The sequence below is a fragment of the Amia ocellicauda genome, chromosome 22 (assembly GCF_036373705.1).
Source record: "Amia ocellicauda isolate fAmiCal2 chromosome 22, fAmiCal2.hap1, whole genome shotgun sequence".
Classification (NCBI taxonomy): domain Eukaryota; kingdom Metazoa; phylum Chordata; class Actinopteri; order Amiiformes; family Amiidae; genus Amia; species Amia ocellicauda.
Window position 1 is genome coordinate 14,831,030 of NC_089871.1, and position 24,025 is coordinate 14,855,054.

The following is a 24,025-nucleotide window of genomic DNA, read 5'->3' on the forward strand; positions in this document are numbered from 1 at the left end:
AGTGGTGTAGCCAGAGCCAGGCAGTTAGGGTCCATGGATGTCTTACAGATAGGGACCCTGATTTAAAACAAAGAGACTGCCCATTGTAGCTTAAACGTTATGAGACTTAATAGGGAAATATTTAATTTGAGAGGAGACTGGGAAATTCTACAAATTCCAAACTAATTGGGAGCCAGAAAAAGAAATCTGACATAATGGTTTGAGGGGCTTTCATGTACTTAGAGAACCAAAATGTGATTTAAGGATCTATCATGTCTGCTAATAGGAGCAATGGATTAACCCAGGGCTGAGCTGTACATATCACAGTGGGAGCATCTTGTGTAGACCACTGCAGTGTCCAGTCCTGATATGAAGAGACTGATAAATTCAAAACAGGAGTGTAATATCGGAAACCTTGCGGAGTTTAAGCCTGGATTAAATCAATACATTACTCTACCTCCCAGTTGTAATTTACAGATGCAGTACTTGATGGCTGGTTTCTGATGTTCTGATTCAACCAGGCCCAGGGTTTATCTTGAGACATTCCTGTATGCAGCAAAATGCACTGTATGCTTTCAAACTCACACACTATGTAGTAGTATTACCCTCAGCACCACTCCTGTTCAAAACCTTAAACACTGCAATTCCTCAGCTGCCAAAATAAATCTTTTTCACACAGTATCCTTAACATGCTGTTCATCACAAGGATCTTAGTTGCTTTTGCTGTAAAAATGCTAAATGTTTACATACTTTAAATACTTTTTTGCATTGTATTGTTTATTGTTGCAGATCATGGCAGTTTTCAGATGGTAGAGTTCCGTCCTATATAATATAGCTATATCCCAATATTGACAAATCTTCTGGCCTGTGTGAACTGATCTTTACAGATGTGACACAACTGCCCCCTTCTGGTAGCTCTATCAACCTGCAATCATAGTTTTGTCACAGTTGTTTAGTTTTCCAAAAAGTCATTTCTTGTCATATTTTGAGGAGATGTTGTTCACACTTATTCTTAATTATTTTAGGAATGTGTTCAGGCAAACACAAACCAAATCCCCTTATTTTAGCCACTGCATTGTACTCAAATTACTGGGTGTAGACAATGTGTATCTAGATCAATACTGAACCCACAATTAAAATGACACAAACAATATATCTATTATCACAAGGTCTTAATAATACAGGTATTCCATTTGTGTCATTCCAATTGTGGGTCCAGTGGTGATAAAGGCACTAATTCATTTATTTAATCATTTTGTAATGCAAAGTCTCTTTTAAATAGTTTTATTTAACAGAAATAGCAATCAATTTACAAGTCAATATAAGGTCTGCTTTAGACATTTACAGCTTGGGTGATCCCGCTATCCTCCAGCCTTCCTTCTTCCCAATCTTGGTTAACGCAGCCAACACCCCCAGCCCCAGGCAGCCTGTAGTTCCCGTCATGTAGCTGTGAGCTGCGGATTCATGCAAAACAAAGAGTTCATCACATGATCTATAATAGAGAATGCTTTTTTTTTTTTTTTTACTTCAAAAAGCTTTTCATTCTGTGTTTGTGTAGCCCATCTATAGTATTACATTTCTGTAAGATACTGGGAGTTATAGTGTATATCCCCTATCCTATGTTCACCTTTTGTTGCCTTATAGCCTGGATCCAGCAGAAGTACCCTAAAGGAAGTGCCGAGTCGTGCATTTCTAAGCACAGACTCGACCATGAGCACCAAGGAGCTTTCAAAAGCACTCCGGGACTAAGTTAGGATTATTATTAAGAAGTGGAAGGTGTATGGCACCACCTACATCAAAGGTCACCACCTATGACCCTGCCTAGATCAAGGCATCCTTCCAAACTGGATAATCGAACAAGAAGACGACTGATCAGAGAGGTAACCAACGGCAACCGTGTAAGAGCTACAGGCTTTCATGGCCGACACGGGTCAAAGTGAAAATGTGACAACAATATCCCAAGAACTCCACAAATCTGCCCTATATGGTACTCAAGAAAGTATGAAGTATGCAAAAGAAAAAAATCTGGACATTTTGTAGCCATGTGGCAAAAAGTTTTGTGGTCTGATGAAATTAAAACGATTTACATAAATCAAAAATGGTGCAAACCAAACACCAAAAGAAGAGCATCCCTACTGTGAAGCATGGTGGTGCAGCATCATGTTATGGGGATGTTTCTCATTAGTAGTAACTGGAGGATTTATCAGGATAGAAGGGGAAATGAATGGAACAAAGTACAGAAAAGTTCGGGAGTAAAACCTGCTGCCTCTGCAAGAAAGCTGAAACTGGGACTGAAGTTCACCTTTCAGCATGACAATGACCCAAAGCACACAGCCAAAGCTACACTGGAGTGTCTGAAGAACAAAAATGTAAATGTCCTTGAATAGCCCAGTCAGAGCCATGACCTGAATTCAATTGAAAATTTGTGGCATGACTTTGACGACTGCTGTCCATCAACGCTCCTCGAGGAACTTGACAGAGCTGGAACAGTTTCAAATGAACAGGTCAAATATTGTCAAATCTGGTAGAGAAAAGCAAAGTTGGTAGAGATTCATTCCTGTAATCGCTGCCAAAGTATTCTACTAAGTATTAACTCAGAGGGATGGAGCTTCTCCGATTACAATTAATGATTTTAGTTTTGTATTTTTTGTATATATATATATATATATATATATACATATACACACACACACACACTCACCTAATGGATTATTAGGAACACCATACTAATACTGTGTTTGACCCCATTTCGCCTTCAGAACTGCCTTAATTCTACGTGGCATTGATTCAACAAGGTGCTGAAAGCATTGTTTAGAAAGGTTGTACGTGTTGTGGCTTCACAAATGCTTTGCTGCATACCTCGGTTGTAACGAGTGGTTATTTCAGTCAAAGTTGCTCTTCTATCAGCTTGAATCAGTCGGCATTCTCCTCTGACCTCTAGCATCAACAAGGCATTTTCGCCCACAGGACTGCCGCATACTGGATGTTTTTCCCTTTTCACACCATTCTTTGTAAACCCTAGAAATGGTTGTGCGTGAAAATCCCAGTAACTGAGCAGATTGTGAAATACTCAGACCGGCCCGTCTGGCACCAACAACCATGCCACGCTCAAAATTGCTTAAATCACCTTTCTTTCCCATTCAGACATTCAGTTTGGAGTTCAGGAGATTGTCTTGACCAGGACCACACCCCTAAATGCATTGAAGCAACTGCCATGTGATTGGTTGGTTAGATAACTGCATTAATGAGAAATTGAACAGGTGTTGCTAATAATCCTTTAGGTGAGTGTATATATATATTATTTTTTTACAATAAAACCTTCCCCTCCTTAACAGTATGCATATGGTGTGTAGATAAAGGGAAAACCTCATTTAAATGCATGAAACTCACACTGACAACAAAATGTGAAAAAGTGGGTGTAGACTTTCTACTAGCACTGTATATTCCACTGTACCATATTTTTAAAATATATTAAAAAGGTGTTCGACTTTTGACAGAGCAATAGGATTGACTAGTTACCTACCAGTGAGGATTTTAAGAGAATCTTAAACTTAATCCAGATGTCTCTAAAGTATGATCTAAACGTAGATGAGATCAAGCTATACTGTTTTGCTGTACTGTACAGTTTTCAGTACCTTTTTAAGTACATGAATGAGGAACTGGAGGCATGAGAACTCATTTATATAGAGGTTTTACATTCGCAGTCAGTGTACCCTGCTACCATTCCCTCGCTGGGTTTAACTCCCAGTGCCCGACTCACTTCGCACTCCAAGAAAGATCCCAGATGCACAGCCACCGATGAAGTAGTTGAGCGGGTCGTCTGGCTCATCCCTGGCCTGGGCACTCAGACAGGTGGCCATGCCGAAGATGGCCCCAAGAGTTGCTAGGACAACAAGAGAGGGTGGGGGTGATGTTACAAGGGCCATGTTTCAGCTTTACAGTCACTACCACTAAACCTATAAAGCACATGACATATGACAAAAACATATTTTAAGAGCATGGCTCCCAAAAATCCCACAAAGCATCCTTCCCATTTCAGCACCATGTCAAGACCTGCAGAAACACATACCCATGGTCATGGTGCCCGATGTGGCCCTCTGGACCGCCTGGATGGCAGAATCAGGCTGGAATGCCACGATGTGATAAGCAGAGCCAACCAGGCCTGAACAGAAACACATGAAACACATGTTATCAATGGCACTGTGCAGCTCCAACCACTGTGACAGGAGATCACTGCTGCTTCAGGAAAGGGGATTATAGTGCACACTTTGGGAAAATCACTTTTTGCCTTCAGTCTCCTAATTAAGCTTGCAACAGCTCTTTTTTTAATTAAGAGATTAAGTGTATAGTGTCTTTCACAAGGTTAAATATACAAAAACAAGAAATGTTACATGATCTGTAGAAGAAAGCATGTCAGCACCTTTCATGCAAACTAATTCAGTATTTCATGAATGAACTGCTGTGTTCGTTGTCTAATGTATTTCAAATAACAGTGATGTTGTTGACACTGTTTGGGTCTGAGACTTGCTAACCCATAACCCACTGTGCAGCTCTGGTTATTTTACAGGCCCCGCTGCCTCAGCTCTGGCTCAGCTCTGCCTCCGCTTCCACATTGGCCCCGTTTGCTTTTCTTCCTGTCCATTGTGCTCGACTCACCCAAAGCAGTACCCAGCTTGGTAGTGATCCATGTCTTTTGGACACAGTCCTTGCCTTCCTGCAGATCCCAGTAACCCATTTCGGATCCGACAAGGACACCCCGGAACGCCAACTATCGCGAGATTGCGCGAGAACTGCGTTGTACTCAGAAAACTTTATTGACGCGTCCGGGTGCGAGAACAACGGCAGCTGCAGCCGCGTCCACTAGAGGGCGCGCCGATCTCATCGATGGATAATAGAGGTACGAGGGCCAAATACATACAGCATGTTATCTGATAGACAAGATATTAACTCAAAGCGTAATTATTATGAACCTGCAGGTGTTATTTTCCTGAACTGTTGCTTTTTACTATGAGGGATTTTATTATGCATTAAACACAGTATGCAGTGTTTCTATTTAACCTTTTATTTATGAAATACATCTGCACATTACCAAAGATACCAGCATTTGATAATGATGATGATAATTATAACATTCCACTGCCTGCAAACCCCTGAATGAGGCCATAAAAGTGAAGTACTGATTAAACGGGACTTTGCCCTTAAGAAGCACAGAATATCTCTCTTCCACCTGCAGCACTGCACGACCTTCCCCTGTTCCACACACAAGGTACTTTTTATTCAACTTTTTATAGCATTAAAATACATTTTGATTAGTCGTGATTGTAAATGTATTTCATGAAACAATCGGGGAGTTTGTCATTTGTGGTAAATGAGTTTCATTCTGTGTGGGTTTATTGTGTGGTCAGCCTGAAAGAATAGTAGTTACGAATATAATTGATAGCGTGTATATTTTCATAAAACTGCATTGCACGTTTTGTGACTTGTTCTTTAATAGGATTAAATAAGATAATTTAAATCGAATGTGACACATGAATGCACTGACGCCTAGTGAATATTTTTAAAAACTAAAAATGCAATAAAAATCAATGAAGAAATATATAGACATGTAATATTTCCTTATTAACGATTTGTCAGCTATAACCGCATCTCTCAGCAGCACAGTCTTATTATTATTTATTATTATTATTATTATTATTATTATTATTATTATTTAGTAAACTTACAGGAAACGAGCAAAACAAAAGTGCAAAAATATAGTACAAAATTACAATTCAGGCATAATACAAATTACAGCTTCAAAATTACAGAAGTGCACAGTTAAAAATATACAGTTAATATAGAATACAAGTAATACATCCTAGTTTTAATAGCTAGTAAGTGCAGACAAGATGCACTTAGGTAGAGTCACAGGTAGGAGCTAAGGGAAGGGGGCATAGGGGAAATCACAACAAACAACAGGATGAGCAATGTAAGAGTGAGCAGTATGATGAAACAGGTATATACAGTGCTGAGGAGAATAAACTGCCCAGCGGTTCAGACAAGTATAGTCTGAACAGATGTGCCTTCAGTACAGCAGGGGTCTCCAGCCCTGGTCCTAGAGAAGCAGAGTGCAGTACAGATACACATATATGCTATGTGCACACGCACCAATTGCCAAATTATATTCTTGCAATTGTAGTTATAGATTTTGCAAGATGCCAGCTATAACAAAAGCGAAACAAATTGTGCTCTGTCCTCTATGACACACTCTCTCCCCTATGACGTGCTCTGTCCCCTATGATGCATGCTGTCCCCTATGATGCTCTCTGGCCCCTATGATATGCTCTGTCCTCTATGACACGGTCTGTCCTATATGATGTACTGTCTCCTATGACGCACTCTAGCCCCTATGACACACTCTGTCCTCTATGAGGTGCTCTGTCCTCTATGATGCGCTCTGTCCACTATGACACGGTCTGTCCTCTATGATGTACTGTCTCCTATGACGCACTCTAGCCCCAATGACACACTCTGTCCTCTATGAGGCGATCTGTCCCCTAAGACACGCTCTGTCCCCTATGACGTACTGTCCTCTATGACGTACTCTGTCCCCTATGACACGCTCTGTCCCCCATGATGCACTCTGTCCCCTATGACACTCCTTGCCCTCAATGACATGCTCTGTCCCCTAAGACTTGCTTGTCCCCTATGACACCTTGTACTCAACAACACATCTTGGATGTTCTCTGCTCTGTCACTACTGCGCCCTTTTGCAATGGCACCCAATTGATACAGCAGTGCTGTGCTGTACTGTTACTATAGCTCCTAGTATTTAAAAGTACTATTCCACCGGGATTGTGTCGAATTTGACCCTGCTTATGGGGAAGTGTTTAAGTAATTAACATATAAACACTCACGACCAAATACAAACTCAGATGACTTTCCACTCAGTGGCAGGCAGGCCTGGCACTCACATCCTAACACACTTCCAATAAATAATGTTAAAAATAACGGTATTAAACGATAAAACGGGATTAGTTTCTATCCCATCTGTCTCGGAAATGGCTAAAGCAGGCATCCACCTAATCTAGATCAAAAACCCTGCAGGCATGTTTATAATCTGTATATAAACCCAAACAAAAAGCTCTCATGTCCAGACACAATTACAAAGTAGCTTCCGACTAAATCCACACGTGTACGTATGAACAAAAGAAATTCACTAATTTGCATACGCCAAAGCATTTTTTTTTTTTTTGGATAGATACCAAAATATAGCATATAATTTCAATCAACTTTGGCCAAAGCCTCTTTTCCTATCAATTCCATTTGCTTGTTTTTTTACACGTATTTGACTTCAATTGTCAGATATGCAGATTAAAAGAGTTCTATAAATATGATTCCCAGACGCAGGACGTATTGGTGACAGCATTATTCCACCTATTACAATGTGACTTGTATAAGCAGAATACATCGCTACATCGTGGCATTAGCGCAGCGCTCTGTGAGGACACGGTCCATTAAATTAGCCAGGCGACTGACCGGGCATGCGCGGCGCCTTAACTCGGCCCCAGCCGCAGGTCGCACATGCGCAGAAAGCAGTCCCTGCCTCACGCAAACACAATTTTGTGCTTCCGGAGTGGCGCTGATATCCACAGGTTATCGCAGAAGTTGGCGCAAGTTGCCCCAGCCGGGCAAAGTTAATGATCGGCTCGTCGGGCTGGGAAGAGAAACACCCCCCGCCGTGGGACGAGGCACTGAGCGATGATGCCTGACAGGAGGCCGAGATAACGGGGTGCAGCCATTCATTCCGCTCCGTTACAACACGCGTGGATGTGATCGGGAAAAAAACACACCAAAAACACATCCACAGCATGATCGGCTCAGCCTGTGCACCCAGAGGGGGTGACTGCTAGCAGACCGGGGCTCAGATCGGGTGCCTCCATCCCAGAGGAGACTGAGCTGGGGCTGCGGGATGACGGGCTAGGCTGGGGGTAGAGGATCCGCCTGGGCGTGCTGTCCGAGTCCGCGGACGACAGGGATTAGGACGGCAAGGGCGGTCGTGGCTTTGGGGAAGGGGCTTACTTCCAGTGGAGCAGCCGATCGCGGGACTCGGCTGCCATGTCCCTGCCATCCCCGGTCCAGATCAAGGAGGCGAATGCGCACTTGGCGGCGGTGCACCGGCGGGTGTCGGAGCTGGAGCGCAGGCTGCAGGCGGCGGAGAACACGGTGCGGGAGCAGGCGGAGAGTCTGATCAGGAAGGACGAGCAGCTCAGGGCGGCCACGCAGGAAATCGCCCAGGCCAAGGAGAGGTAGGACAGGGGGTTCAGACCGGGGCCGGGGCCAGCTGTCATTGGGATCCCTAAGCGTGTCCTTCCCAGCCCCAGGCCGGGCGCCCCTCCGCCTCTGCGCTGTGGGGTTTGTGGATTGGGCTTCTGCAGGTTTGTGCTCACTTACACAAGGCATAGGAGGTGAATGAGTAACCAATATTTGTGCATTTTTAAATAATTAAAATATATGATGAGGAGTGCATTAAGAAAAACACTTTATTCTGCTCAATTTGTCGTGCCTCAGTTCTGGCAGGACAGTTATTAACCCCAAGACACCCTGAATGCATGTTTGCACTTAAACAGCTATTAAACAATACAACAAACAAAACATAAAATGCAATTATAGATAGATAGATACACAGATCAGAAAAGGCACACAGTACATACTATATGCTTGTGTAGTTTTTCCATAGTTATTTGATACTTATTCAAGCATCTAGGGTTCTGATTTCCAATTCCTCCTTTGCAGTCCTGCTTGTGAGATTTCTGTCCCACTCTTGTTTAAAGACACGCCGCACTGTCTCTGAGTCCAGGACACCGCTGTGACCGGCCATGACACTTGTCTCTACTTGCAGGGAGATCGGGTACCTGCACGAGAAGCTGTGCAAGTCCGAGGAGACCATCCAGAAGTTCCAGAGCCTGGTGAAGGAGAGGGACGCCCTGATCCTGCAGCTCCGGCACCGCTGCCACCTGCTCGACAACATCTGTAAGAGCCGGCCACTGCTGGACAGCATGCTGTCCCACATGGCCGAGGCCGAGCGCTTGGGCCCGGTGGCCGGGGGGCTGGGCGAGGCGGCCATGAGTCTCTCACTGACCGACGGGGAGTCCAACTGCAGCCCCGACCGCATCACCAACCACAAGGACTTCTCTCTCAGCGAGGACGACATGGACGACCAGGACCTGGACGAAACCATGTTCGGAACGACTGTATAGTGAGAGGTGCTGGTCAGCGCAGCCCCGGAACACCATGGGAAACTCCCACCCGATCCAAAGCAAGACCCGCTGCACCTTAATGGAGGAGAGCTGCATTTTGAGAAGGCCTGGGGGTTATAAGAGAGTGAAAACCCTTACTGTTACGAGACACCCTGACCAAGATGGTGGTGAAAAAGCATCAGCTTATATAGGAGTCCCTACTGCAGTGGAATCGTGACTGAATCCCCCACAGAGCTGTCAGGAGTGACTATCAGTGTTAGGTCAGAGGAAGGCTTTATTTCAGGTGAAGAGCAGAAGTGCACCCAACCACCCGGCCTCAGTTTCGAGATTGAATCAGGGCCTGATACATAAAGACCAGTATAGGAATTGTGGGTCTTTAATCTGGTTCCCCCACTTCCTGTTTCTTGCCATTCTATCTGATCATGTGACCAGGGCAAGGGATCACATGGTTGTTGTTTTGTGATATTTGGTGAGCTTGGGTGACACTCGTTCATTTCATCGGTTTTGCAGGATGACTGGTGTCAAGATTCATTTTTGGTAAATGAAACTGAAGTTAGGGAAATTTCAATCCAAAACAAAACACAAATGTTTGATTGTATATTCACCAGTTATGAGGGTCATATGATAAAACTGTACTGCTGCAAATTTTGGATTGTTTTTTTTAATCCAAACATTGAATTTATTTAATGATTTCCAGCAGGAACCATCTTTTTTTTCATTCTTTTGGGAAATTTTAGGGGCGATTCCATTTCATTTCAATCTAAGGTTGTGAGCTTTGAAGCAAATACTATTTAACAAACAATCTTGTTTTTTTATTTAACATTAAAAAAAAAATTAACTTGGGGGGGTTAGTATAAATATATATATTTTATTATAAAAATCAGTTTTTTTTTAATAATCTTGATCTGAGAAGGACCCATTTTGGAATGTTCTGCCTATTAATATATATGCATAGAGAGAGACTAAAACCATGTATACATAGATGAGATCTATAAATAAATAGGTTGGTGTGAATGCTGTGCTTTTTGTTTAGAACAGATCTGTAGGTTTAAAAGTAGTTTGGGGAACTCTTCAGGGAATGTTTATTGTATTCTTAACACATTGACCTCTGTAATCGATCACTTATGTGAATTATTAGAATCGATACGCTGACATCTTCTGCAAGGAAGCTATGAATGTAATCTCAGCTGGAGGCTGCATACAGTAGATCTGTGTCTTAATTCCCTGTGTTGCCTGGCATAAGTCACTTTGAGTCACTCGGTCACTTTCACACCTCCAGTTAAAGTCATTTAACTGCTAGGGATTTAAGGGGCAGAGACATCTTGCTGAAAAGAAGGTTAGTTTGTTTTTGAGCATTTAAACAGTTGCTAGTACACAGCATATACCAGCTTAAGGAGAGAACATTCATGTGTATAATTGAGGGCCTGCAAAAGTAGTAGTTGTTGGTAGTGCTGTGCTTAATGAGGCAGTCTATATTAATACAGGTTTTTTTGGGGCATTTCACAATACAAAGATTGGTGGTGGGGTGTGTGTGGCTGTATGGGGGGTTGTTTTCTCTATTTTATAATGTGCAGCTTTAAACATGTGTCCAGGCATGGCTACGTCTGCCCCGTGCGTTGTACCCGTTGACCTGTGGATTGTTTTGAGGACCAGTGTGTTCCAGCTTTGACTCTCAAGTTGCTTCAGTGAAGCGCAGCAGCCTATGCAAGTTTATTTTCGCTTTTCGGTCAACATTCTTGGGCATCTTAGATTGTTTGGTGCCATTTAAAAAATATATATATATATACACTGAATCGTAAAGTAGATACCGTTACACAGAAAACTAAACTGTTTGTTACAAACACCTGTGCCAGTTGTCTCCCCAATAAGTTCACTCTGCCAGGCACCTTATTATTATTATTACGATCTCAATATCCAATGTCTCGGCCTCTGATTTCAGTGGTACTTCCTGTACTTTTCCCCTTTTGATCTCCATGAGTTTAATGGAAAATCAATTTGAGCATAGATTGTACATCCAAAGAGGCAGAGTGTGATGTCTCTTGCGGTCAGATGTCCTTTCCTGTTTGCCAGTGGGGCTGTGATACAATACAGCCGGAGTCCTTGGTGAAGGTTGGGGTATGGCGGCCAGCTAATGATACATAACATTTAAAAGTCTCGTATTCTGTGGTGAAGTCCGTGAAAGCTGCTGTAAACCTTAAAGCTGGTTCAGGATTTGCACAAGGTGATCACACAGGGGCCATACAGTTAAACACATTTGTCTGCTGAATAAGAACTGGCCATATATATACATATATATAGTTTTATAGGCAGTGTTAAACACCACTCTGATACTAGGTTTCTGAATGTTTATGAAACTAGAACCCAGTACAGACACGCAAGAAGGGGAGGGGATGGGAGACATCTGGTTTTGTATATCGGCTGCCAGCGAACATAAACTATTGTTGCCTTGTGTTGCTAAACCAGTCTGCGTCTTAACCAAAAAATGAAACAGTTGAAAGTATGAGCTGTAGTGGTAGTTCTGGGTCTGTCACACTTGTGTACCAGGCTGTGGTTTCCAGATCCCTGCTGGCACAACACAGTAACCACAGTTATCTCCCCTTGTTTCTCTGCTTTTAATGCAAAAGTTATTTATTCTGCTGCACCCCAAAACACCAGCATGGCATCTCAGGTCTCGTTTGTGTTGCGGACTGAATTCGGGCGTCCGGTCAGTCATTGCTTGTCTTTAAGCAATCACCAAAATCCTTCTGTTGTACTCCTCTCCTTTGAACTTCTATGAGATACTCAAAGGGGGTTGTTCATGTGATTTCTGTGGTGCTTCACCGTGCCAGACATCCATCTGTAAATACCAAGTTGGTAAATCGCAGTCTGTCATCTACTTGAAGGATGTAAATAATTTTAATGGTATACTTTAGCGACCAGACTTGGATGCCTGTGTTTGGAGTACACCCCACATTTGCCTTAACTCGGATGGAGAGCCGGTCAGTAGGCCTCTGCAGATGGGGCAGATTGTCTAACTTGCATTTTGGGTGTGGTAATTGGTCAGCTGAAGCGGTTCAAGGTGCTTTTTTAAAGATATTAGCAATAACAAGACTTGATTTGCTATAGACTCCACTAAAATATTAAAAGATACAGAAAAGTGTGTTTCCTTGAAAAATACCAAAAGAAAATTCCATTCCCTCATAATTTATGTTTCATTGCAGACTCAAGACAATTACAGTAGGTGAAGTGCATAACATTTCCCCCCCCCCCCCAGGAAGACAATGAAAGCTCGGACTGATGCTAAAAGTGTTCGGTTAAGGACTTTGGAAATGGTTGCAACATGTAAAATAAAAATACTTTTTTTCCCAAAGCAAGTTGAAATGAGTGTTTTAATGTATACCTGCATCTGAAAACGGGCTGCAATAAAAGCACACGAATGGTTACCGAGTCTGAGGTTGCGATTGGTTGCTGTAGAAACGATGACAAAGTGGTTTTTGAAGATGCTCCCTGTAGCATATTAGAAAATGCCATTCGAATTTGTCAGGTTTGTTTTTTAGATTTACCCATGTACACAGTGCTGCAAATCCTCAAACATCTGCTATAGAAAGATTTAGGATTTGATCACACTGGGAGTGCCTGAATGGAGCATTTTAAAGCAGTTATCAAAGCACCTGACCATGCAGTTTGATTCGTCAACGTCTATAAACTTAAAAGATTCTTTGATGTGAGGGAACATTTGTGGTTTACAGCTACAAAGATTGACAGCTATATTTGGGGTAAAAACTTGAAAGGTACAGTAATTTATAAGGGGGTAGATTTCTCGGTGTCAGGCGGTTTCTTTTAAGAACAGAAGGTTAGTTTGACAGCCTGATCCGCAGAAATCTGCACTTGAAAGTGGTTTCTAACTTCATGAAACATTGGGCCAGTTTATCATAACCAGGTCAAGGATTGCCCTTTGATATAGTTTAAGACATGTGAAAGGTATACTGCAACAAAAAGATGAAGACAGAAGTTCAATCTTTATTAATATTTTCCAGTACAAAAAATAGTCTTTACTTTGGATTTCGTTTAAATTTACAACATGCATCAGAACCATAAATGTCACTTTGGTCAGGATTCTTATAATCAGACTTGCTTTCTCACTCATAAATATTTAGTATCCCCCCCCTTACCCCAGCCAGGACAACACCAGTGTAATAAAATGGACCAGAGAAAAACAAAAATCAAAAAGGTCACCAAGGACAGAGCTTTAACTTTCAAACAGAAGTGCAAATTCTCAACCTCACTGTGCATCGTGAAGGGCCCATTTGGTTACAGTCCCAGCTCCTAGTTATGTGCCTTTCGGGAGGTGCTAGTGTCTGAGCAGGAAATTCCCTCTCCCGATGCAGTTGTGGAAGCCCCTGGTCCCATCAGGTCCGAGTGGCTGGCGCACCACCACAACCAGCACCTGAGACCTTCTCCCCAGGCCGGGCAGGGGAGGACCGGGCTTCTCTGGGAAGAAGATCTGGGCAGCAGTCTTGCGCCGCTGCACCCAGGGGCTGCTGACCAAGACCCCGCTGTCTGGGGAGCCGTCAACAGACCACCTGGGCCCGTCCCCGATAGAGCCGACTGCCACAGGACTGCTGCCGAAATCGGGGGCAACGAGAGGGGAGGGCACGTGCCCACCAGCGAACAGCTTCCGTGGAAGGAGAGGGCTGCTCAGGGGGCTGCCGAATGGGTCGGGGCGGGAGGAGTAGGAGGGCTGGGGTCTTTGGACGGCCAGAGGGCTGCCATAGAGGGCCTGGGGACGGGCCACCCTGCGGACGGGCTTGGGCGAGGCAGGGGCGAAGTCCGACTCGGAGGAGCTGTAAACCGAGGAATCTTCCGACAGGTATGGCAAGTACTTGACTTTCCTGGTGGGCTTCTTGCTGGCCACCCTGTCCACGCTTTCCTCCGGGTCCTCCGACTCCTCAGGGTCCTGGCTATAGCAGCTCTTCCGCGTGCCTCGGCTGCCCAGGAGGGCCACCTTCACGCCCTTGACGAAGCCCAGACCCTGCTCCGCCCTGAAGGCCTCGTAGGCTTTGCGAGCCCCTTCCAGGTACTCGAACTCCACCACGGCACACACCCTGCGGCCCAGCTCCGAGTGCTTCTTGGCGTACTTCTTGAGCTCGGGTGGCAGCTCCTTGCCTGGGCGCAGGATGCGGAGGGAGCTGATGGCGCCGTGATTCCCAAAGAGCTTCATGGCCGTCTCCATCAAGCAGTGCTGCCCCCGCCCGGCCTCCTCCGCCTGGCTTTCGCCCAGCAGGTTCCAAGCCAGGAGCAGCTTGCTGGTGGGGGTGCAAAGCAGCGCGTTGGGCACAGGCCGCCGGCGCCTCACCTTGGTCCCTTCCTCGTTCACCTCCAGGGCCTCGGAGCAGTGGGTGGCATACAGCGTGGTGCGCCAGTCTCTCGTCAGCTCCCGGACCTGTAAAACACCCCAGCACTCGGGCCACGTTTTAAAAAGGGATGCCAGTTTCAATTCAGGAACTTATCAAAATATTTATGAGAGAAAAAACTACAAATTCCTTAAAGACCGAAAGGGAACCAATCAATGTTTAAATACCCACTAGTCCATAACAGGACAGTCTAAACCCACTTCCTCCCCTAACTCAAAGCCTTGCCTTCTTAAAGGAGGTGATCAGTTTGAGGCTGACAAAGCCCATCTTGTTCCTCTGCACATGTTTCAGCAGGAAGGCGTCCTCAGCCAGGTTCTCGTCCGACAGGTAGCTCTCCACCTGGGCGGCGATCTTCCTCCGCAGCTCCAAGCACGGGGGGCTCCAGGACCCTCTGTCCTCCTCCAACACATCGCTTTGTGGAGGAATAATATCCGGCACATTTTTTTTTAAGCTGTCCAATGACACACGAACATGCAAGCAGTACATTTGGAAAGGTCTTTACCCTTCGCAGTGCTCCTCGTTGGACAGGAGAGCCTGCTGGTCCGGGGGGCTCCCAGACATGCTCAGCCCTCCTCGGACGAGATCCGTCAGCGAGAAAGCGGACATCGTGTCCTCACTGCGAAGGACGGAGACGAGACGAACTGATCACGGCAAGTTACCGGCTATTGCTGCCACTAATGTTTCCATCACACACCTGAAAACTAGTGCCAGCGCATCTAAAACTCATTTGACTGGAACGGGAAGGGTTGCGGTCAATACATCGAAAGTTATATTTAGATACAGGTTGAATGAGATTGATTTTCATTTTTCAGTCGCGGGGATAAGCATGACTTCTACTTACCATCGGTTCTCTCGGTTTCCATCTTCTGTCGTTGTCAGCACAGGTGTTTTAAAAGCTCCGGCGTCATCAATTAGAGGCTGGGATAATTGATTAATGATTAATAGCAGCGCAATCGATCGTGATTGGAGGGGCAGCAGGTGGAGCGGAATCCGCGGTGCTTTTATTTCAATCATTCAAAGCGATGTACAAGGGTCACGACATACAAATAAAGTTAGTTATATAATGAACTACTGTGCAGCGTATGCGCACTAACGTGAAGATCTGACTTCGGGAGGGGGGGTATTTTTAGCCATTGAGAGAACAGTATTGTGCGCCCGTGTGAACATACACATTTTATTAAAGCCATGCATGTGAAAAGTGGTAGATAGTGAATAGCAAGTGAATAGCATCTCAGTGTCCTTCCAGGAAAGTGAAGGTATGTAATAGATCTGCAGTATGGGGAAAGTGCAAGTAAGAGTAAATCCCATTGAATACTTTGAGATTTTTTTATTAAAAAGAAACAAATGAAACATGCAGCTTAAATAATATAAACTAACAAGAATAGGGCCAACCAGGCAACACTTTAAACCTGATATTGGTTTAATTTGAAACTGTATTGTAAAAAAAAAAAAAAAGACACTGACTTCTAAAGAAATGCTGAAAACAAGCCTCAATTTCCACCACCTCACACATTAGATTTTTAGCTAATTTTAGGTAACCACTTTTACATGAAAGATATAAGCTTTTATAACAATAAACTTGTTCTAGAACAAACTAAACTATAGTAATAAAAACTTGCTTTTTGTGAATCTCTGACAAAAAACAGTAACTTATTGGTGGTTTTACAGACCTTGGTTAGCACTAGTCTACCTAAAATAATATTGGGTAGTCCAAGACTAGTGCTAACTGGGGTCTGTGACATCGGCCTGACACACAGGAGGTAAATATCACATCAATCATAAACTTTTTACAGCAATAATCGGAGGTTCGGGTGGATCCGTGCTGAAGTCCTCGAATCACAGGCGCTTGGGTTGGCCACTCCAGTATATAGGCAGCTACCCAGAGGTCCCCAGTCCTCAGGCCTTTGGTGCAGATTGTAAAACGAACCGGAATAACAGCAGTCCCATGAATACGGTGAGGAAGATGCCCAGGGCCAAGCCTTTGGTAGTCCTCTCCTCGGGGGGAGCACCGTACACGTAGACGCTGAAGGTGGTGGAGAGCTCACAGAAACTGAGGGAGAGGAGGAGAGAAAACCATCGAACCTCACGGGACGTCCTCCGAGGAGCGCAAACATATACAGGTATGGGGCGATTGGAGCTTCTTCTGACATTGACAGTTTGGTTTCATTTCTGTTCCCAAAATGGAGGGTGGAAATGCCTCTTTAGGTGTCCCATTTAAAATACCAAAATATGAATGGAATCTAAATATGCCCTATAGAGTCTGTTCTCAATCAATATAATGATCATGAAATACAAGTTAAGATGACAACGATCAGTAAATAAAGTACCTGTACATGGGGTCCACCACAGTGGCTTTGAATATGTAAATGCCGTTGTAGTTGGGAAACGCAATCCTGTTCTCCGAGCCGGCTCTCAGAACCTCATAGTATACCCATGGAGAGGTCAGGGTGGGCCCTTCTGGGTCATTGCAGCTCCTGTAATTCTGTAATGTTTGAATGAAGACATTTATGACATAGAAGCTGCCTATTGATTGTAAAACACCCCCGATTCTTTCATATGAGCCGTACCCTTCTGGTCCAGGCAGTGCTGGGGTCGGGCTGCAGTTGGGCATCCAGCATGGACCTCCAGGTCTGGGGCTGGGATACACAGTCGGTACTGCTCACACTCTGCAGGTAACCATAGTTGTACATCCCATGCACTTCAAACAAGACGAAGTCCGCTGGGACAAGCTCCACAAACTGTCCGTTGGCCCACCTGTAAAAAACAAACATGGATTATATAGATCTGACTTTTTTGCCAGTAGAGGTGAGTTATAAAATAATGTATAAAATGAACCATCAATCTGCAGACTAGCTGTTGGTCAATATAAATGTTTTTTGATTGGATCTCATATTGGATCTCATATTGGATCTCAACCTTCAGTTTCAAGATTTATGGTTAAGGTCAAATACGAGAACCAATCAAAAAACATGTATGTTGACCAATAAGAAAACACCTACAATGAGATCAGCATTGTTTGGTTTGTGACCAACCAGAACGAGACATATACATATCACCAATGAGAATGATCTCAGGCCTTGACCAATCAGGACGAACCTACACGTTTGTCCTGACAGGGAAAAGTCATCCGAGGTGAATAAACACAGCTTTCATTGTCTGAAGAGATCAGTTCTATATGTGGTGGCAAACGTGTTGGTATGAGAGACTGGAGGAGTGCCCTACAGTTCGAAGGTTGGCAGCCAGAGTGAATCATATTTCACCAGCAGGGGGCATTGGTAATCGGCGAAGCTGTAGAGCACATTGAGGTCTTCTGTTGCTGAATTCTGCCGGAAAAGTCCCTGGGGGTCGTATATGTTCCTAAGAGGAATCACGTGCACGAAAACACAGGGTAATACAGAACAGTCACTGTAAAACCATTGTCCCTTACATCAATATGGATCTACTGATTTGTAATAGAATTATTCAAAAAAGAATGAGTAGGAGGCATTCCTCAATTCTGCGATGGTAACAAGTACCACTTGGTTATCAACGTACTTTGAAATGGTGTAGGAGTAGAAGTTCTGCAGTGTGCTCTGGGTAAGTTTCCCCTTGGTGCAAGCAGTGACATTCCTGGAGAGTGTGAGGAGAAAACAGCAATCACACAAAACGATTATTCTCATTGCACAAGAGCAAAGCAAACCACATGTCAGTGAAAGACTGTAAATAACGGCACTTACATTCCCCTTATTTTATCATCAATTAATTTTTGAGAGACAAAACTGCAATTAAAACACTCAAGAGGAACCAAAGTGGATACAATAATAAAATAAAAAAATAAAATTAATAAAAACAACATCAAATCGACATACTTTAAAACCTGTATGTGCTTTCCAGGTGGACATCCAACATTGATGTATGCACGCTGCAATGAAAATGGAATGTATGGTTTATATACCCAATCCTCATCCTGGAGGAGCCCCTACCCTACTGGTTTTTGTTCCAACCGAGCTCTCAATTACTTAATTGAACCTTAATTGAAGTAACAATCTGCTTAGATTTGACTTTTTAAACTGTGTAATAAAAGAGTTGGTTCTTTAATAAGTTCTTCAAATAATTATATACTTAACTTAAAACCCCTACTGTTTAAAATAATGAAAAGGCCCAGATTTAGGAAATGATTAGTTCAATTAAGGGTTCAATTACGTAATTGAGAGCTCGGTTGGAACAAAAACCAGCAGAGGACTGCTTTAAAGGAAGCACACAACACCACAGACATTCAACTCAGACAGACTCAAACTGCACTGAGTCTGTCTGAAGTGTTTAATTACTGGCTCAGGTATGAAAGGTTCCAAACTTGGAGAACTTGATACCTGGTTGATGATATGAAGATAAATCACTCAGCTTTAAAGATGGTTCAGAAGCATTATAATGAAACGGGGAGATTCTCATTACCAGAGGAGGAATCTCAGTGCAGCTGAGCCCTCTTCCCATCACATCAACCTTGAGAGTGGACAGACCTCCGTCCAGAGAGCTGCACAGACAGAAAGCAGTGCATTTGTTTGAGAACATTTTGATAGCAATGCTTTAAAGAATGTATCCTCTTTTATAAAAATAAATTGATACACATACCAGTCAGCACTTTACTCAGCCAAAGCACAACGCCCCTGAAAAAGCAAGGTAACCTTCCTAATGTCTGATCTCAGTCTCTCCTTCTCATGTTACGTTCTGCCAGAAATGAATCCTCTCGTTACACTCCCTGTGTGTTTCTCAAGCTCTTATTTTTCCCTGCAAATCTTGATTGCTGCGCTGTAATTGTGTCTGTTTTCTATACTGCAGTATAATCCGACACTTAAGAGCTGGATTAAATCAAAACTTTGACCCACCCACTACTGGCAATCTACAAACCTGTACATTATAGCAGTTCCATGTCTGAGTGGAAAAAATATATCACAGCCCATCTCTGTCTCCCTCTGCGGACATAACTTTATATTCTGCCAAAAAATGATTGCATATATAAGTGTAAGACGTGTATATTTATAAGTGAAACAGTTTAACGATACCTTCTCATGTGTGCCACTTCCTTACCAGTGTATATCTCTTGTTTCCCTCTGAAGTCATGCCACTTTCTTTAGAGACCGCTTGAAAAGCCAGTATATGCGGATCAGTTACTGTTACCTTATTCGAAAAAAAAACATACAGTGTATTATAATCCCACACGTCCCATTCAAGGTCAAAGATACGAGGCTGCGTTGCCTGCTTAGTCACTGTGTTATTGATTAAAAGGGGAAAGGATGTTTTGTTTCTTAGCGAAGTTCATGCAATTACTTCTTTCTGATGACCTGTTCCAGAAAAAACGTAATCACTTACCAAAGGAAAAGCTTTACTGGGGGGCAAGGGAATAAAAACCGCAGAGAAGTCTAAAACATCTTCCGTGTCAATGTAGTACGCCTGCCCATCAAACGAGCCATGCAGCATTCCCACCTGAAAGACGGATTTGTATGACATACACTAAGCATCACTAATACTGGTAGAAAACATCATCCTTCCACCCAATACTAGTCCTAAACTTAGCCAGATCTAACCCTAGTCTGGTCACTAAATGTAATTCTACTAATAGTTAACTCCTGCAAGGTGCCCTTAATGAAGTTCTCCCTGGTGGTTCCACCCTAGTGACCAGCACTAACCGGACAGGTGCCCAGTGGGGGGGTCACGAGTTGGAGCTCATGTTGAACAATGATAAGCTCGTGGCTGAAGTCCACCCCCCCCACATCGGGGTCGTCAACCGGCTGGCTCACCAGCAGCTCTCCAAGCAGGCCGAAAGAGAGCACTGCCTGCTCGGAGAAATCCGTGAGGATCTTGATCTGCAGAAAAGCAGAAAATAATGTGTCCGATGTGAGCCCAGGTCTATAAACTAGTTCCCTACAGGAAACTGATATTGTCACTCGGGAGTAATCCACCTCAAATTCACTTTTGGCATCAAAACTTATGGATATTCGTGTTCTCTGATGCTCTCTGTGCTTATATAAAAAACTAATATCCAATGAAAGTGTTGTCTTTCACCAGTACACAAAAAAAAACACACTTGTCATTGAATGGCATCTCTCCTGTGTTTTCCAGATTGTGTTGATGGTCCCGGGATGCCCCCTCACCTTGACCACTGATGCGTCCATCCCGAGGGTGCCGTAGTACAGAAGGCTGCCACTGGTCAGGACTGCAATCTCGCTGTACTCGCCTGCAACACGGCCGATGAGGGAGAGAGAGAGACCAGGGGTAACTGCGGACGCTTGGATGGGGGCAAAAACATATTACATTTTTGAATGAGCTGATTAGCTTCTCTGGATATTAGTTTGTCTGGGATAGTTGGCATTAATGTTTTGTTTTTTCCAACATTGACCAACATCTATTACAGTTCTGCCATCTGATGGCCATAAACAACAGATCTGTGGGAGAGCAGCTTACAAGACAAGCAGGCCCCCTAGTGGTAGGATGTATTTATTCTAATGATAATGTGTCTGCTTTCCCTAACAAATTTCATTGTTCTGAATAATTCTCTTTCATCTACATGTATTGCCAGTAAATGCCACATTATAATTGCTTCTATAGGACCTACTTGTGGTGACCTGCTGGATAATGACATCAGAGCCCGGGAATTGTCCCCCCTCATAATCACCCCTCAGCTCTACTGGAAGTACAACTTGTCCTTTAAAACACAAAGGCACAATATGAATTGTCCTCATTTTGTTATCATGTCCCTGCTCTGATAGCAGTCTGAATAAATGGACAACAGATCCCCGACACCCTCTACATTATCCATTCACACTTTGACCGCTTTAAAGACGTGTGCCCAGTGGCCACCTCACCGTGGTTCGGGGAGAAGAGCAGAGATTGGGGGGTCCAGATCACTAGGTGTCCACTGAGGCCTGCGGGCTGGACCACAGTCACTGAGCTGGACGGGTCCCTCAGGGAGAACCCAGCGGAGCTCAAGTTTAAATCCGACAACTCGTAGCTGAAAGAAGCCTAGAAGAGACGTTTCTTTTAGAACTTTTCAGGATCATTTTAACATCCTCTTCTTTTGAAGCTAAAATAATGTATTAAGGAGTCATGTGTTTGATAATATCATACTCCCTGAAGGAATTAGGGTCTTATAAAACACCCTTTGATCAACGATTGGATGGAAAAAGACTCACCGTGCCATTGTTGTCTGTTTTGAGCACCAGTATGGCTGATAGTGCAGGTATGTTGAAGACCCCCTCAACAGCCCCCTGCCAGATACAAATCTCTTCTGAGGTTAACCAGACAATGCAAACTAGTCGGAATGATTTTCTCAAATGCAAAAGTTATATACTATACAACATAGGTCAAGACTGAGGCAGCAGAGGTGTGGCACCAATATATTAAGAACAATTAATTTAAGATTAGCTCTCTCATTAATTCAACAAACTTGTAATGTAGGTCGCAGAGTAAATCTCTCAAAAGTGAATCCCCCATTGGAAGAGAGGAACACATGCGAATCTGACACAGGGTGCCCTCTGTTGTAGGCAAGGACTGTGGTGCTCACACCCTGGGGACAGAAAGAGGACACTGTCAAGCATGATGGTCCATAGCACCCCCAGCAAAGACTGTACGGGAGCCATGGTGTGGCGGGGAATATGGTACCGTGCAGGAAGCATCTTTACTGAAACAGCACTGTAAGGAAGAGACCTCCGTCACCAGTGAGTCCACACCTGGGGAAGAAAGGACTGGTCTATAAAAAGATGACTACACAGTTGCATTAAATCCATCTTCACTAATATCAACACAGTGAACAGAAAAATATGCGCAAAACTAAAATAAATGAGTTTGTAACTAGACCAGAGGAAGGTGGCCTCGAGGATGACTGCTTTATGGTAGTGGGGGGCATCTGGGAGGCTAAACTATATCAGCTCACCAGGCTGCTGTTGAACGAAGGACAAAATCATTCGTTATTGCAGTGTACCTTGGGCAGAAGTCCAGTTTTTGTTTTTTAGACCGTATATGTAAACCCTGCCATCAATCACCAGGGCAAGGTCCTCCAACACAAAGGCAGCAGAAGAGACAATGCCAGAGAGGCCTTGGAAAGACTGGAGGTGGAAAACAGGACAACTTCAGAGAAAGAAAAACTTAGGCATTATTACACGTTCTATCAAAATTTGTTTGCATTTTATACACACTATAATATGCACTTCAGTGGATAAAACAAATACAGCTGACTTGGAAACACAATAAGCATAATTGTGCATCAGTAATTGTTCTTCTTGTCTGTAAGTCTGAATTAACTAACATTAGTTGTGTTCACAGCGTGGAGACACATACTTCATCTACAGAGAAGTGTAGAGGGAACAAGGAGCCGTCAAAGCCTGTCCTGGTCAGAAAAAGCCTGGTTCTAGGAAAGAACAGTAACTGAGCAACAGCAACATCTGATCTAATTTAAAACAAGTCAAATATTTTATGTAACTTGCAGCTGATGGCTAATGTAAGTATCTCACCCCATGTACAAAGCCACTCTGTTGTTGCAGTAATTTTGCACAAGGACGGTCCTGTTCTCAGAAAATCGCAAGGGTGCCTGAACAAAACAGATTAAATATCGACTGGGTGCTTATTTCTGTAAAGATATTAAATACTATTTAACAAATAAAATGCTGATTACCGTCCCTGGCCCAGGCCTGTCCGGCTCGTCCAACAGTGAATAGGAAAGCCATGGCTTTCTGAAGGGTAAAATAAGAAAACCGATTATTTTAAGTACCAATTGCACAGCCGACGTCCTTGCTTTTCTTAAGAGCAGGCAGAACAAATTGATTCCAATCGATTACGTCATACGATTATCTGGGCGAACAAAAACTGCAGTAATCGTTTCAACAATAAAATCGTTCCCCATAAAAACCTTGTAGTGGGCCTTATTCTATATTTCTAAACCAAACTGCCTTACCTACAGTGGGTAATATGACAGGTCTGCAACAAGAGAATTACAATAAAAACGTATTTCAAAAGCGGATGCGACATTGTGATATTTATGAACATCAATCGGACCACAGGGCTGAACGCGCGAATTTGCTATGGAAACCAGAATAATCGTGTTTACGTATTTTTAATGCGTCAGAAAGTAATGTTAAAAATACAACAATAGATGGAAAATAAAAAAAAAGAATGTCATAACTGCATATAGTCAACTTATTATTCTCAAATTAACAAGTACAATAATGTTGGGATGACACCTTGTTTTATAACCACCTTCATTTTACATATTATTATTTTACATATTTTTCAACTTTTGTAATGAATAAAAGCAAGAGCCAATTCACACTCTTAACACAAGACAAGAATCCCATCCACGAATAACAGCATACAGTGAACATTTATATGTGATATGTACATTGGTTATAATAAATCAAATGCCCAGACATGTTATTTGTATGTACA

General features: G+C 43.4%; 4 protein-coding genes across 4 annotated transcripts; 1 reads left to right on the forward strand and 3 right to left on the reverse strand.

Annotated features, from left to right (window-relative positions):
• Positions 1–1,247: 1,247 nt before the first annotated feature.
• Positions 1,248–4,783, reverse strand: ndufa11 (NADH:ubiquinone oxidoreductase subunit A11). Its single transcript, XM_066695899.1, has 4 exons — positions 4,636–4,783; positions 4,049–4,141; positions 3,740–3,862; positions 1,248–1,433 (listed from the first exon to the last, which is right to left on the reverse strand). Exons 1-4 carry the CDS (start codon positions 4,712–4,714, stop codon positions 1,321–1,323), a joined length of 408 nt encoding a protein of 135 aa, XP_066551996.1. The 5' UTR covers positions 4,715–4,783; the 3' UTR covers positions 1,248–1,320.
• Positions 4,784–5,705: 922 nt separating this feature from the next.
• On the forward strand, positions 5,706–12,567 carry vmac (vimentin type intermediate filament associated coiled-coil protein). The gene is made up of 2 exons (XM_066695553.1): positions 5,706–8,267; positions 8,861–12,567. The coding sequence occupies exons 1-2, from the start codon at positions 8,077–8,079 to the stop codon at positions 9,216–9,218; spliced, it is 549 nt and encodes a 182-aa protein (XP_066551650.1). The 5' UTR covers positions 5,706–8,076; the 3' UTR covers positions 9,219–12,567.
• Positions 12,568–13,197: 630 nt separating this feature from the next.
• larp6b (La ribonucleoprotein 6, translational regulator b) lies at positions 13,198–15,548 on the reverse strand. Its single transcript, XM_066695493.1, has 4 exons — positions 15,453–15,548; positions 15,114–15,227; positions 14,837–15,023; positions 13,198–14,640 (listed from the first exon to the last, which is right to left on the reverse strand). The coding sequence occupies exons 2-4, from the start codon at positions 15,215–15,217 to the stop codon at positions 13,549–13,551; spliced, it is 1,383 nt and encodes a 460-aa protein (XP_066551590.1). The 5' UTR covers positions 15,218–15,227; positions 15,453–15,548; the 3' UTR covers positions 13,198–13,548.
• Positions 15,549–16,076: 528 nt separating this feature from the next.
• LOC136718552 (cation channel sperm-associated auxiliary subunit delta-like) lies at positions 16,077–23,307 on the reverse strand. Its single transcript, XM_066696300.1, has 18 exons — positions 23,256–23,307; positions 22,922–22,926; positions 22,566–22,689; positions 22,181–22,314; positions 21,778–21,852; positions 21,451–21,607; positions 21,201–21,290; positions 20,740–20,873; positions 20,275–20,451; positions 19,958–20,071; positions 19,665–19,765; positions 19,043–19,121; positions 18,460–18,512; positions 18,146–18,220; positions 17,834–17,968; positions 17,179–17,365; positions 16,939–17,093; positions 16,077–16,661 (listed from the first exon to the last, which is right to left on the reverse strand). The coding sequence occupies exons 1-18, from the start codon at positions 23,305–23,307 to the stop codon at positions 16,508–16,510; spliced, it is 2,001 nt and encodes a 666-aa protein (XP_066552397.1). The 3' UTR covers positions 16,077–16,507.
• Positions 23,308–24,025: the final 718 nt, after the last annotated feature.

What these genes read in the sequence shown, in the direction of transcription:
- ndufa11 (XM_066695899.1), bottom strand. Translation starts at nt 4,714, where the DNA reads ATGGGTTACTGGGATCTGCAGGAAGGCAAGGACTGTGTCCAAAAGACA. An exon ending in CAAGCTGGGTACTGCTTTGG is followed by an intron (nt 4,142 to 4,635) that starts GTGAGTCGAGCA and finishes GTTTCTGTTCAG; the next exon opens with GCCTGGTTGGCTCTGCTTAT. An exon ending in GATCTTTCTTGGAGTGCGAA is followed by an intron (nt 1,434 to 3,739) that starts GTGAGTCGGGCA and finishes ATGAATCCGCAG; the next exon opens with CTCACAGCTACATGACGGGA.
- LOC136718552 (XM_066696300.1), bottom strand. Translation starts at nt 23,307, where the DNA reads ATGGCTTTCCTATTCACTGTTGGACGAGCCGGACAGGCCTGGGCCAGG. An exon ending in CCAGTAAAGCTTTTCCTTTG is followed by an intron (nt 19,766 to 19,957) that starts GTAAGTGATTAC and finishes TTTTCGAATAAG; the next exon opens with GTAACAGTAACTGATCCGCA. An exon ending in GCACTGAGATTCCTCCTCTG is followed by an intron (nt 18,513 to 19,042) that starts GTAATGAGAATC and finishes TTTTCATTGCAG; the next exon opens with CGTGCATACATCAATGTTGG.
- vmac (XM_066695553.1), top strand. Translation starts at nt 8,077, where the DNA reads ATGTCCCTGCCATCCCCGGTCCAGATCAAGGAGGCGAATGCGCACTTG. An exon ending in ATCGCCCAGGCCAAGGAGAG is followed by an intron (nt 8,268 to 8,860) that starts GTAGGACAGGGG and finishes CTCTACTTGCAG; the next exon opens with GGAGATCGGGTACCTGCACG.
- larp6b (XM_066695493.1), bottom strand. Translation starts at nt 15,217, where the DNA reads ATGTCCGCTTTCTCGCTGACGGATCTCGTCCGAGGAGGGCTGAGCATG. An exon ending in AACGAGGAGCACTGCGAAGG is followed by an intron (nt 15,024 to 15,113) that starts GTAAAGACCTTT and finishes TCCTCCACAAAG; the next exon opens with CGATGTGTTGGAGGAGGACA. An exon ending in TGATCACCTCCTTTAAGAAG is followed by an intron (nt 14,641 to 14,836) that starts GCAAGGCTTTGA and finishes GGTGTTTTACAG; the next exon opens with GTCCGGGAGCTGACGAGAGA.